This window comes from Plectropomus leopardus, chromosome 18 (assembly GCF_008729295.1).
Source record: "Plectropomus leopardus isolate mb chromosome 18, YSFRI_Pleo_2.0, whole genome shotgun sequence".
Classification (NCBI taxonomy): domain Eukaryota; kingdom Metazoa; phylum Chordata; class Actinopteri; order Perciformes; family Serranidae; genus Plectropomus; species Plectropomus leopardus.
Window position 1 is genome coordinate 15801937 of NC_056480.1, and position 14085 is coordinate 15816021.

The window sequence follows — 14085 nt, forward strand, 5'->3', positions numbered from 1 at the left end:
ATTAAATTCCTGGAAAAGTAATGACATTAAAAAAAAAACATGTCTAGACTTTGTCTAGACATGGTTTTTAGTCCTCTGAATGATTTGGAAAAGTTTTAGATATATATTATTTAGGTAATTTTAAGAAATATGTTCATAAAAAAAACCTAAAACATGTCTAACGTTACATGAAATCCATTCAAAGTATTGCTAATATAAAATCTAGTGCTTTGTCTTTGATCAATGAAACATCCCTTGTGTCATGTGATACATACTAGAGAATTATGCAGGAATGTCTAGAGCGAGTGAAATTTGCTTATCCCCAAATGCCTGGGAAGTACCTGATTAAAAATATATGGCTTTCGTATGGCAAATACAATACATGACTCAAGAGAGAGGCAGATCCCAGCCATGCTCGATGTAGGCCTAGATGACCTGCCTACTTATTTCAACCACGTAAATAAGTCATGGAAATGGGCTAAAATATCATGAAACAATTTTTGGCAATTCACTGGTAAAAATGTGTGGGAACGCTGCTTTACTGACATCACACCAAATCAAAATACATGCCAATTATTGTACTGTACTTCATTTCGAGGGAACCAGGCCTGTGAGGAAAAAGTGACGCAGTTATGGAAATTCCTGACAATGGTAAATTTTTAAAAAAAATTTATTTTGTTTTATCATTGCTCTAGGTTGGAAGAGATTGGAGCGTCAGCTAGTAAGGAGTACTCTCTTGAAAAATCCATGGAGAAGATGCAAAATGAATGGGCAGAGCTCAGATTCTCTTTCACTCCATACCGAGATACAGTATGACAAACATATACAATCACATACTTCACAATTGACATGGCAGATTGCTATTGTAACTTATTCTAAAGAATCAGAAGAAAAACTTGCTAAAGAATTTTGCATCTTGGATGTTGAATGAAATTGACATATTGGTTTCATTTCATGTACTATCAGGATATAGTGACAGTTTCATCAAATATGACAAAAAGTCGTTTTTTCTAAAAGTTACCAACTGTAGTTTTAACGCAAACTGCCCATGAATTTTCTTGCAGAAAGTTTATATCGACCTGTTGTAAATATACTTAATGCTTCCCCATAGGGCACTAATATTGTGTCAGCAGTAGATGACATTCAAGTGATCCTTGATGACCACATTATTAAGACGCAGACCATACGAGGTTCGCCCTTCATTAAGCCAATAGAGACTGAATGTAAGGTAAGATGTGTCACTCTTAGTCCCCTTTAAACTTAAAGACCTGTATATAAAAGTCAAAGAGCCAAAATACATGAAATCACTTTGTGTGATTTTGGAAGTCTGTGTGTTCACCACTGCCAACTAAAGCTGAAAATGTAACTCTTGTGTTGCGATAAGAGGTGGCCTGAGCAGATGGAAATGAAAGCACAATTTCATGCCAGAACAAGTAACTAAATTGCCTGTTCTGCATAAACACAACCTCAGCTGTGCCACTCTATACACCAGTGGATGTGACTTTGGCATAAAATTACCATAATAGGCTGGGAACAAACTGTTTTAGGAATACAGGATAACAGTAATTTTGTGAATCCAAGTCTATGTTTATGTACTTGCTTTTATATGATTTTGTTTAGACTACCATTTCTGAGTATTATATCAAATTTAAACTGTTATCAAATTTTCGGCGGGTTTGCTGGTTTCTAATCATTTATTTCTTGAGTATGATGTTGGACATAATACTAAGGAAGTGCTACAACTATGAGACACGACGATAGCTTGTTGTTGCTTTGATTGTGCTATAGATGTGTAATTCTTGCCAATACTCTCCTACCTAGCAATGGGAAGACAAGCTGCTGAATATGCAGGACATCCTAGATTCCATGTTAAAATGTCAAGCTACTTGGCTCTACCTTGAACCCATCTTCAGCTCGGAGGACATCATTGCCCAGATGCCTGAGGAGGGACGCAAGTTCGCCATTGTGGACAGCTACTGGAAGGACATCATTGCTGGGGCGGTGAGGTCCTCGTAAAACGCAAATTTCTGTTTTGTGTTTTTCCAGAAAACTGAGTGTCATGCACTTTGCTTCATCTTGGGTTTTTTTGTGATTTCACTGGTCTAGGTTAAGGATACACGTGTGCTGGTGGCTACAGGGCAGCCAAACATGCTGAAACGGCTACAGGAGTCGAATGTTTTCCTAGATGACATTCAAAAAGGCCTCAATACCTACCTGGAAAAAAAGAGGCTCTATTTCCCAAGGTTTCAACTCGACATTGTAACAATTATCTCTGCTAGGTGTGAGTGTATGTGGGTGTGTTTCCGTCTGTCTGCAGCTTGTCTCGTGAACTACTGAACCAATCAGCCGAATATTTTGTGTCCACGGTATGTCTGTGTGCTCAAGGAGCTCTCATAGTTGTGGTGATTCTCATTTGTTAAAAATCCTGTTTGACTGTTTTATACTGTCATTGACTTCTGATTCTTCACTCCTCTATGGCCGGGAGGGTGAGTAAGTTAGTCTTACTTTGAATTAGAGTATCTGCAGATTAATTTTCCTTGAAATTTATGCTTCTATCCTAAGTACCATTGGTAAGTCACCTGGCAAAATTCTGCAAACTACTGAGTGCACTTTTCTAGTTTGGACTATTTAATTTATGTCCGTACACCAGATTAAAAATCTACTTACCAAGGAGGTTATTTTAATTTCACCTACATTTACAAAGCATACAAGTGATTGTTTTGTCTAGCATCTCCTGTTCATCCTCATCATATTCCTAGGTTCTTCTTCCTGTCCAATGACGAGCTGCTGGAGATTCTGTCACAGACCAAAGACCCACTGTGTGTACAGCCCCACCTGAAGAAGTGCTTTGAGGGCATCGCAAAACTGGAGTTCACTGACAACATGGAGATCGTTGGCATGATCAGCTCTGAGAAGGAGACTGTGACCTTCACAGAAAAGATTTATCCAGCTCAGGCCAAGGTATACAACTGACAGTGTTTATATATATATATATATATATATATATATATATATATATATATATATATATATGAATCATACCTATATTATATTCTTATATTTCTGTTTTGTTTACAAGTTTGACTTTATTGGACAATAACTGCTGAACATATGAAGGGTGTTGGACTGTTACCATATAATTTTAGGGTATGGTAGAGAAGTGGCTGCTGCAGGTGGAGAACCTGATGCTCAGGAGTGTTCGGCATGTCATCCATCAAGGAGTGATGCAGTATACAGAGGTATTTGGGATATAACTTTGTTTTTAAATGTGGACTTGGACTATATTGGGGACTGGGTTTCATTTTATGAATGGTAGGATGTGTTTTCTTTTTAAATAAACCAGTCATTAGTTCTTTGGAGCAGTATTAAAATGCAGGGTGAGAAAATATGTTGAAACAATGTCAGTGTAAATGTGTGTATTTATTCTGGTGTTCAGGTGTTTTCCACAAGTATAAGCAGTGCAAAAATCTCATCTCTACTGTGAAATATATATATATATATATATATATATATATATATATATATATATATATATATATATATATATATATATATATATATATTCTTTTGCTTTAGTTGCCTAGGAAGAAGTGGGTGTTGCAGTGGCCTGGCCAAGTTGTCATTTGTGCCTCCTCCATCTTTTGGACCACTGAAGTATCTGAAGCCATTCAGACCAACTCACTGCCTGTCAGTACATCCACTGCTAACTTCCAACTAAAAGACACCTTCTAAGCTCCTAAAATACATAATGATTACACTGTAGTCTAATCTGTCGACTGATTTTCTGTTCTACCCAAAGGCCTATGTGGATAAGTGCAACGCTCAGATTGCTGACATTGTGGAGCTGGTGCGTGGGAAGCTGCCAGGAGGGGCAAGGATGACCCTTGGTGCTCTTACAGTTATAGATGTTCATGGTAATATAGTTCTTATTTTAAAGGGGTAAAAAAAACTTTCTTGATTAAATCTAGGTTTCAGAAAATTCTTTTTTCCTTTCCTAGCTCGGGATGTTGTGGCAAAACTGGCAGAGGACCGCGTCTCCTCACTGAATGACTTTGCATGGATTTCTCAGCTGCGTTACTTCTGGGAGGATGGAGAAGTGATGCTGCGCATGATCACCACTTGCTTGAAATATGGCTATGAATATCTGGGCAATTCCCCTCGTCTTGTCATTACACCACTCACTGACCGCTGCTACAGGTAACTTACAGTCCCTTTGATCTCTTATTCTTGGCTATGGATGGAGAGCCAACAAATAGTGTCGCAGTAAAGATTACATTCTGACAAACTGTAAGGTCAAAAGTTAATTCAAATGTCCAAGATGTGGAGTTCTTTTATTGTATCATTTGATCAAATGACTTTGTGTTACACCAGGACTCTGATGGGGGCTTTGAAGTTGAATTTAGGAGGTGCTCCTGAGGGTCCTGCAGGAACTGGCAAGACTGAGACCACAAAAGATCTGGCAAAAGCTTTAGCTAAACAGGTACCCCAAAATGCATTTCAGTAAAACTGATTTGTGGTTTTCTTTTTTTTATACTGACATTGAAACTTTTATTTGTTTCTAGTGTGTTGTGTTCAACTGCTCCGATGGTCTGGACTACAAGGCTATGAGTAAGTTCTTCAAAGGATTGGCTCAGTCTGGAGCGTGGGCCTGCTTTGATGAGTTCAATCGCATTGAGGTGAGCACAACTATTGTTTTACTGGTCAAATCTGTGTATATCTGTTAAAGGCTCTGTATGCTGCATTCGGAGCATTGATATAGCAGGAAACCACGATTTGCTATGTAAAATTATTGGTGAGTAACTGAGCAGTGAATGAAGTCACACTACCTCTGTGTGTGCTGTAATTTGAGCTTCTCATTGGTTTGTTGTGGTGAACTGGTTCCCCCGGTTCACACTTAACCTGGCTGCTCTTCCAGCAGCCACCTTAATGTTGAAAACTGTGTGCAGACAAATCATACGCTCTAAATTTTACATAGAGCCACTTACATTAAATTATCTAAATACCCTGTCTGCTGTATTTGAGCAGTAGCCTAAGACTAACAAACAAATATTCTGTTGTTACTAGGTTCACTTTTTTTTGATTTTTAAAATGGTAATGGTAAAACTTATATGGTCATTTTGGCTTGTCAGGTCCAGTATCAAGAGTCATAGATTTGGAATGAAGATGCACAACCGCCAATAAAATATGTTTTCCTCCAACTCAGAAACCTAGCTATATTTAGATCATTTGCAACTCAGCAGGATATAGAGACATTGCTTCTGCTTTTATGCCAAGTTGACTGGATTATTTTAATATGAAAGCGTTTTAACAAAAAGAGTAATTGACATATTGCAAGCCATTCAAATACTGCTGGTAGAGTTTTGAAAAAAAAAAACCAAAGGAATAGAGAGAGAGAGAAAAATTGCAGAATATGACTCTCTTGTCTACATAGCACTGGCTCCATTTTTATTATAGAGACAAGTAAAAGCACTTTTTCACAAAAATGGCCATCATTTTATATCCTGTCTTGCGTTCTCATCCTCTTCTGCAGAAATTCCATCTAAGAGGTGTGCATCTAAAATGTGTAAAATATGATGTGCACGCACTCAGAAGGTTTAATTTTGAACCATGGCAGAAAAAGCACATGGGATTACCTGTTTTGTATCCAGGCAATAAGATGGCAAACACACCTACGCTTTGTTTCATGAGAATGTCATGTAGATAATGAATGCAGAGAAAAGCTACTTTACAGCTAACAGCTCCCATTTGAGGCTAATATTTAGGCTGCAAAAATGTAAATTTGCAATTTTAATTACAATCCTGTTCAAATCAAAATTGTTTTTGAAATGTGTTTGTGTCGCAGGTGGAGGTGCTCTCTGTGGTGGCCCAGCAGATTCTCTGCATACAACAAGCCATTGCCAAGAATCTGAAGATATTCCTATTTGAAGGAACGGAGCTGTCACTCAACCCGACCTGCTCTGTGTTTATCACCATGAACCCCGGTTATGCCGGCAGGGCCGAGCTCCCTGACAACCTTAAGGTACACTGCAGCACTGTGGCAAAGTCTCAAAGTGGAAATGGCTTATGTTTCAGCCTTTCCCCCCTTAGCATTTCCAATTTGTGTTATTGTTGGCGTCGCTTTCACAAAGATGACTGGATCACTGTTTTCCTCAGAGCCTGGCAACGGGTCTCTTTTTCTTGTGCTGGGTAGAGTTTTCACAGTTACTTCATTTATTGCACCATTTGCCATTGAAAAGAGCTTACATTGATACAGATAGCTACTGGGGAAATCAAAAGCGCTATCCTCTTCCTGTTTTGGTTCTGTAATGGTTAATGCACTTCTTTTTTGCTGTAAATTGATCCTTTACTTCTGTGGGAGTAACCCAGTGGCAGACATGAATAGTGAAAGCCAGGCTTATATGGAACCAATTTAAATGCCGATGGTGTCATTATTCTATTGCCATTACATTATGCAATCAACACGCACTTCGTAAGTGCATACATGCATTTCTTGTCTTGTTAGATAACGTCTTTTATTATTTTTATCGCCTTTAACCCATTTATTTTTATAATTTCTAAAAACTTCTAAAAAATGTGCTTTATTGTTGTTGACCTTAACATATGTATTTTGCTCTGGTCTTTTTGACTGTCCTACACCTTTCTCTCTTTGGTTTTATTGTTGATGTCTATATTTATTATTTCCTGAGTTCCTGCCTTTGCTTTGTCTATCAAAGCATGTTGTAAACAACTGTTTTTAAAGGTGCTATATGGATAGTTATTATTATTATAATGATAAAATAAAGCAAAAAACATGCTCTTTTCGACTTAAAACAACACTCAACAGAGCAGAATCTGATGATGAAGAGAAAATGGGATTAATGTAAAGTATACTGGATGTTTACTTGTCTATCTTCTCTTGTAGGCTCTTTTCCGGACAGTAGCTATGATGGTGCCAGACTATGGCCTCATTGGAGAAATCTCCCTATACTCCATGGGGTTTATTGAATCTCGCAGGTATGTGTGAATGATGTCCTGGACAAAAAATGTTATTAAACTTTTTTTTCTGTTACACTTAGTAGCTCCTGGTTGGTTCAATCATCAAGCCTTCCACATCTCAAATTCCAATTTTACTCACAGTCTGGCCCAGAAGATTGTGGCCACCTACCGCTTGTGCTCCGAGCAGCTGTCCTCCCAACACCACTATGACTATGGTATGCGAGCCGTGAAGTCAGTGCTGACTGCAGCGGGGAATCTAAAGCTGAATTATCCCGAGGAGAACGAGAGCGTGCTGTTGCTCAGAGCGCTGATGGATGTCAACATGGCCAAGTTTCTAGCACAGGATGTGCCACTGTTTCAGGTGACAAATTTTATACCATTTTCTTCCTATGTACTGTATGCATCAGTTGGATTAATTAATTGTCCAGTTCAATTCTCCCATGCCGACAGGGTATCATCTCTGATTTGTTCCCTGGTGTGGTCCTTCCAAAACCAGACTATGATCTCCTCCTCAAGGCCCTTAATGACAACATTGCAAAGCTTAACCTCCAGTCTGTCCCATGGTTCATTGGCAAAATTATCCAGGTACCAAGGAGGAGTATTCCTCTGTTTTACAGAATGATAAAAGTTGTTTGGCTAGTTGTTATACTTAATCTTCATAAATGTACTCTGACTTTGATTTGCTATCGTGTACAGGTCTATGAGATGATGTTGGTACGCCATGGCTTCATGATAGTAGGAGACCCTCTAGGAGGAAAGACCTCTGCATATAAAGTTCTTGCTGCTGCCCTTGGAGACCTTTATAAAGGTAGGTTGGCCCCTAGCAAGCCTTTAGCAAATATATGGTTCAGTTTTAAATTATCTGCAATTGTTATTGATAAGAGTTTATTCTCTGGCATTCCTCTTTTTCAGCCAAGCTGATGGAGGAGTTTGCCGTGAATTACTGCATCATCAACCCCAAGGCTATCACCATGGGTCAGCTGTATGGCTGTTTTGATCCGGTCAGCCATGAGTGGTCTGATGGAGTGCTGGCCACCTCCTACAGGGATCAGGCTGTCTCCACCTCAGACAATCGACAGTGGATCATCTTTGATGGGCCCATTGATGCTGTCTGGATTGAGAACATGAACACTGTTCTGGATGACAACAAGAAGGTACTGGCCATTTTGATGCCTTCCTCACTGTAGCTTTCTCCTCCTGCTGTAAGAAAATACTGTAAAGGATTTACTGTAAAACTTTGGTTAATAGCCAAGGCCATTATTTTCTTCAGTCACTGAGCTCAACTGGCATATATTTGGGACAGGCATCTTTTGGACAGGCTTTGAATTCCTTTCACACAAAACTCTTGCTCAGAAAAGATATGAAATACTATCAGATAGTTTATTTACACCAGTATGAATGTCACCTGTATATAAATTAGGCTATTGAATAACAGCGGCTACTAATTACAAATCATTCATTTGGCTTCTTAAAATGAACTGCTTTGCAGCATAATGGGTAGCCACACCTGGCTAGTAAAAGGGACCCTATGTTTAATTGCAACTATGTTTTTAAATTAAGTTTTATGGTTCCTTAGATTTCCAACTTGTAAAATAGGAAGCCTCTCTCTTGTTTCTTCTCCTCTCTGCTAGCTTTGTCTGATGAGTGGTGAGATCATCCAGATGAGTAGCAAGATGAGTCTGATTTTTGAACCTGCAGACCTTGAGCAAGCCTCTCCGGCTACCGTCAGTAGGTAAGCAACAGAGACAGAAGCTGCACCAGAAATTATGATATATAGGAAGCACACGGTTTGAAAGTTTAGAAAAAGTTAATGTATTGTGGTTTTTGAATGTAACCATTTGTCTGAAGGTGCGGGATGATCTACATGGAACCTCAGCAGCTGGGCTGGTCCCCTCTCAGAGATTCCTACATGAACACACTGCCTGAAAACCTCAGCACTGAACATAGAGAACTGGTGAGATTACAAACTGCATGTCTTGATGGACTCATTGAGTCAGTTTATGTTACTTCTGTGTCCATTTTAGATGTCGTATAATATATCTTGTACCTGCTTCTTTGATCTTTTGTCCCACAGATAGTGGACTTGTTTGATTGGTTAGTTCAGCCATGTCTAGACTTTATAGACAACGAGTGTCGCTTTGTGGTTCAAACATCTCCCATTCACTTAACCTACAGTCTAATGAAGTTGTACACCTGCCTGATGGGTGAGTAAGAATGTCATGTGACAATTTATATATATTTCTTTTGTGTGTGTGTGTTTCTGTGTGTTTATTAACATTTCTGACTCTGCTTAGATGAAATTTCTGCGTCAGGAGCTGATGGTGCACAGATGTCCAGCCAGCAGATAACCATGTGGCTGCAGTGTCTATTCTTATTCGCGGTTGTATGGACTGTGGGTGGGACTATCACTGGGGACAGTCGTAAAAAGTTTGATGTCTTCTACCGCAATCTGATCATGGGCATGGACGATGAGCACCCTCGGCCTAAGAGTATCAAGCTCAAAAAGAACAACATCTTCCCTGACAGAGGTCACAAAATTTACTGACATATATATTATACCAATTAAAATCTGCTTTTTTTTTCTTCTTCTTTTGCAATGCATAATGTTAACTTATTGTTTTACAGGCACTGTCTATGACTACTACTTTCACAAGGATGGACAAGGACAGTGGAATACATGGACTGATTCGATCACAAATGAAGAAAACATCATTCCAGCTGCAGCCAATGTGAGTGTGTTTATGTCACAGTGGTTACTGCTGCTAAAAACGCCACTGTAGATGTCCGTGTTGGCTGAAATTCTGCTTCTTCTCACCAGGTGACTGACCTCATCATCCCAACCATGGAGACGGCACGTCAGCTTTTTTTCCTGGGTACCTACCTGTCACATGAAATACCCATGCTGTTTGTTGGGCCCACTGGCACTGGCAAATCTGTCATCAACAAAAGCTTCTTAGTAAAGCTGCCTAAGGAGAAGTACACACCAAACTGTATAAACTTCTCAGCCAGAACCTCAGCAAATCAGACCCAGGACATTATCATGGCCAAGTTAGACCGACGAAGGAAGGGCGTGTTTGGACCTCCTGTAGGAAAGAAGTGCATCGTCTATGTTGGTAAAGATGGACACACATAATCCAATAATGTTTGGTTTGAAGTAGATGAATTTGTTTAGTTATTTTATTGTAATCTCTTTTACATAGATGATCTGAATATGCCAGCTAAGGAAATCTATGGTGCTCAACCCCCAATTGAGCTGTTAAGGCAGTGGATTGACCATCATCACTGGTATGATAAGAAGGACACCTCCAGACTGAACATAGTGGACATGCTGTTTATGTCTGCAATGGGTCCTCCTGGTGGTGGGAAAAATGACATTACAGGTATTTTTGACCTAATTTATTTGATATTAGTGAGTTAATTAACCCTTTGAACCTGGGAAAATTAGTTTGATTTCTTTCAAAAAATATGAAAAAAAGCCAATGAGAAACTCAAGAAGAAATTACCCAAAAATATGACAGAAATAACATTTTAAAAAACAAAAAAAATATCTGAATATTAGCACAAAAAAAATTCCCCCAACAAGCACACACACACATACACACATAAAATGGGAAAGTTACAAAAAAATCAAGAAAAAACTAACTGGAAAAAGCACTTCAAATTCTAATAATTTGGTAAAAATAAATAAAAGAAATACACATTTTCCCCAATCACCTTTTTAAGGATATTTTCTAAATCTACTAATTTCGTGCAATTTGTGAGAGATTTCATAGTAAATTTGCACCAATTTGCTCAGCATTGGAAGGTTAAAATACTTGTGAAAGGCATCTGAACGCAATACAAGAAAAGTTATGTTGATCCAGGTTGCAAAGGGTTAAAAAAGCAGCACTAAGATTTTCTACATGTTTGAAATACTAGGTCGCTTCACCCGCCACTTGAACATCATCTCGATTGATTCCTTTGATGATGAAACACTGACCAAGATCTTCAGCTCCATTACTGACTGGCACTTCAGCAAGGGATTTGATGCCTCTTTCTTCAGGTACTTTGTCAAATGTTTTTAAAATGTCCTACAGGGGTAGAATTTTATAAAACATCTTTGGCAGAAAGACAGACTATATTTTGTCTCATGTCCAAGGCTTGGCAAGATCATGGTCCAGGCCACCATGGCAGTCTATAAGGATACCATGGACAGCTTCCTCCCCACTCCATCTAAGTCCCATTACATCTTCAACCTGCGGGATTTTGCTCGAGTGATACGAGGCGTGCTCTTGGCTCCACATACACACATGCAGGTAAGAGTGGAGAAAATAGTGTCTAAATGATTTGTTTTGAAAAGATGTATCTCTTCTTCATGTATGTTGGCCATTTCTGCCAGGATGGAGACAAACTGATCCGCCTGTGGATCCATGAGGTCTACCGTGTTTTCTATGACCGGCTCATTGACAGTGAAGACAGGGAGACATTCTTTGGCATCGTCAAAGAGAAAACCTCAAACTTTTTCAAGCAGAGTGTGGAAAAGGTAGCCCACATGTTCGATTATTGCACACAAACACACTCCAAACATATTTCAACAAAGTTAAAATTACAGATTTTCAGTTGCATCATTTTTGTGTCATCTCAGAAATTAAAAACAGATATGACTGAAATTTTGTGGGGAAAAAAAGCCTATTGCAAAAGGTTGGTTTAGTAGGTTTGGATTCTGTTGTTAGATAAATTTTGTCCTTAACTAAAGCTACTTCTGCATCCACATTCTAGTGAGAAAGCACAAATCTAAGGATGTTTTAGTCATCTAGATACCTATGTGCACTACAATCTCAATTCATCTATTACAGCAGCTTTAGAGAAAAAAAGCAAAGTAAAAGAATTGAGAGTGTTTGATAAAAACAAAACAAGATAAAAAGATGACAAAAAAATAAAGAAAAAATGCGCAGGAATTTTGTACACTATAGTTATGAAGGATGTGTATACAAATAAGGATACTTTTATGTTGAAAGTCAGATTCAATAAACAAACTATGAGACTAGCTGCTGCTTTGTGTAGTGTAGTCTGTTGTGGCCTGTGTTAATCCTAAATTTCTCCTATTGTTTTCTAGGTTCTGAGCCATCTTAGCCCAGATGGCAAGGTGGTGGGCGAAAGCATCCGTAGCTTGTTCTTCGGTGACTATGCCAAGCCTGATTCTGATGTAAAGGCCTACGATGAAATCACAGACTTGAGTGCTTTACAAGAAGTGATGGAGTTCTATTTGGATGAATACAACAATTGCAGCAAGGCCCCCATGTCCCTTGTAATGTTCAAATTTGCTATTGAGCACATCTCCCGCATCTGCCGTGTGCTAAAACAAGACAACGGCCACCTTCTACTCGTCGGAATTGGTGGTTCAGGGCGTCAGAGTGCCACTAAGCTGGGCACATTCATTAATGATTATGTCCTGTTCCAGATTGAGTTGACCAAGAACTACAGCATGTCAGACTGGCGTGATGACTTGAAACAGATTATGCTTAAAGCAGGCATTGAGGGAAAGAGCCTGGTATTCCTGTTCAATGACAGCCAAATTAAGGATGAAGCCATGTTAGAAGATATCAACATGCTGCTGAACACTGGTGATGTGCCTAACATCTTTGCTGCAGATGAACGTGCTGACATCATAGAGAAAGTGCAGGGAATTGCCCGGCTTGAGGGCAAAAAGATTGATGCCACTCCGCTCTCAATGTACAACTTCTTTATTGACCGTGTGAAGGCTAACCTTCACATTGTGTTAGGTAGGTATACCTTTACATGTCCTTTATATTATTTTTTTAAAATTTTAGTGAGTCGTTTTAACTGGGAATTCTTGCATTCAACAGCTATGAGTCCGATTGGTGATGCATTTAGGAACCGTCTCAGGATGTTCCCCTCCTTTATCAACTGCTGCACCATTGACTGGTTCCATGCATGGCCAAATGATGCTCTCGAAATGGTGGCCCACAAGTTTCTTGAGGACGTTGAAATGGACAGTGACATCAGATTGGAGTAAGGACATAAAAAGAAAGCCAACAAGTAGTTCTTGTTCCAGCTGCTGAAAAGACGAACGCTGCATCCAAACTGTGTAGTATGTCAACATTTTTTTTCTTTCTGTGATCCCAGGGTGGTGGAAATGTGCAAGACCTTCCAGACGAGTGTGAGAGAGATGTCTGAGAGGTATTTCTCCAGACTGAGGAGACACAATTATGTCACTCCCACCTCCTACCTTGAGCTCATCCTCACCTTCAAGACTCTGCTTAATGTCAAGAGGAATGAAGTGGATACTGCGAGGAACCGCTACATCGTTGGTCTCCAGAAACTTGAGTTTGCCGCATCTCAGGTGTTGCACCATGTCAAGCAGTACTATGTGTCTTTGACCAAATTAATGATTCTGACGCATGATCATTCAAATTGATACTATGTCCATAGGTGTCAGTGATGCAGGAGGAGCTGACAGCCTTGCAGCCGGAGCTCATCCAGACTTCAGCTGAAACAGATAAGATGATGGTTAAGATAGAAGGGGAAACAGTGGAAGTGGATGCTAAGAAAGAACTTGTATCTGCTGATGAGAAAGTGGCTAATGAAGCAGCAGCTGAGGCCCAAGCCATTAAGGTATACATTTTTTCAGGAGCAATGGACCATTTTTCCAGGGCTGAAATGTTCAAAATTGATGATGTGATCAAACCTTTTTTCTAAGATACAAATCTGCTAATTGTTTTCAGAATTTTAATTTTTGATATGGTGGGTATTTGCAATATTTTGGAATGAATCCATTTCCATATTTAGACAAATTGTTTGTCTTTCAGGATGAGTGTGAGGGAGACTTGGCAGAAGCGATGCCTGCATTGGAGGCTGCCTTGTCAGCGTTGGACACCTTAAAACCCTCAGACATTACAGTAGTTAAGTCTATGCAGAACCCACCAGGTCTAGTTAAACTTGTCATGGAGTCCATCTGTGTCATGAAGGGCATCAAACCTGAGAGAAAACCTGATCCTAGTGGCTCAGGTAAGATCACAGCTTTGGAAGAATGATTTCTATAAGGCATCATTCTCATTGACAATAGTTATTGACAATAGTTATGTTATTATGGTACTTTTGAAATATTCAGCTCAATAGTGTTACTATTTC

At 39.3% G+C, this 14085-nt stretch overlaps 1 protein-coding gene across 1 annotated transcript in view; it reads left to right on the forward strand.

The window, feature by feature from the left end:
• Positions 1-14085, forward strand: part of dnah3 (dynein axonemal heavy chain 3) — a 29983-nt gene that overhangs the window by 8229 nt on the left and 7669 nt on the right. The window contains exons 21-52 of the mRNA XM_042506434.1: positions 675-789; positions 1091-1207; positions 1801-1980; positions 2086-2222; positions 2739-2940; positions 3126-3218; positions 3556-3666; positions 3779-3893; positions 3978-4176; positions 4351-4459; positions 4542-4655; positions 5822-5998; positions 6881-6972; positions 7096-7315; positions 7405-7539; positions 7651-7762; positions 7867-8108; positions 8586-8686; positions 8803-8908; positions 9029-9158; positions 9249-9482; positions 9580-9683; positions 9773-10067; positions 10155-10334; positions 10873-10996; positions 11093-11249; positions 11333-11476; positions 12050-12716; positions 12801-12966; positions 13081-13297; positions 13387-13569; positions 13764-13962. Of these exons, the coding sequence (XP_042362368.1) occupies positions 675-789; positions 1091-1207; positions 1801-1980; positions 2086-2222; positions 2739-2940; positions 3126-3218; positions 3556-3666; positions 3779-3893; positions 3978-4176; positions 4351-4459; positions 4542-4655; positions 5822-5998; positions 6881-6972; positions 7096-7315; positions 7405-7539; positions 7651-7762; positions 7867-8108; positions 8586-8686; positions 8803-8908; positions 9029-9158; positions 9249-9482; positions 9580-9683; positions 9773-10067; positions 10155-10334; positions 10873-10996; positions 11093-11249; positions 11333-11476; positions 12050-12716; positions 12801-12966; positions 13081-13297; positions 13387-13569; positions 13764-13962 (5477 nt within the window). The remainder of the gene's footprint in view (positions 1-674; positions 790-1090; positions 1208-1800; positions 1981-2085; positions 2223-2738; positions 2941-3125; positions 3219-3555; positions 3667-3778; positions 3894-3977; positions 4177-4350; positions 4460-4541; positions 4656-5821; positions 5999-6880; positions 6973-7095; positions 7316-7404; positions 7540-7650; positions 7763-7866; positions 8109-8585; positions 8687-8802; positions 8909-9028; positions 9159-9248; positions 9483-9579; positions 9684-9772; positions 10068-10154; positions 10335-10872; positions 10997-11092; positions 11250-11332; positions 11477-12049; positions 12717-12800; positions 12967-13080; positions 13298-13386; positions 13570-13763; positions 13963-14085) is intronic.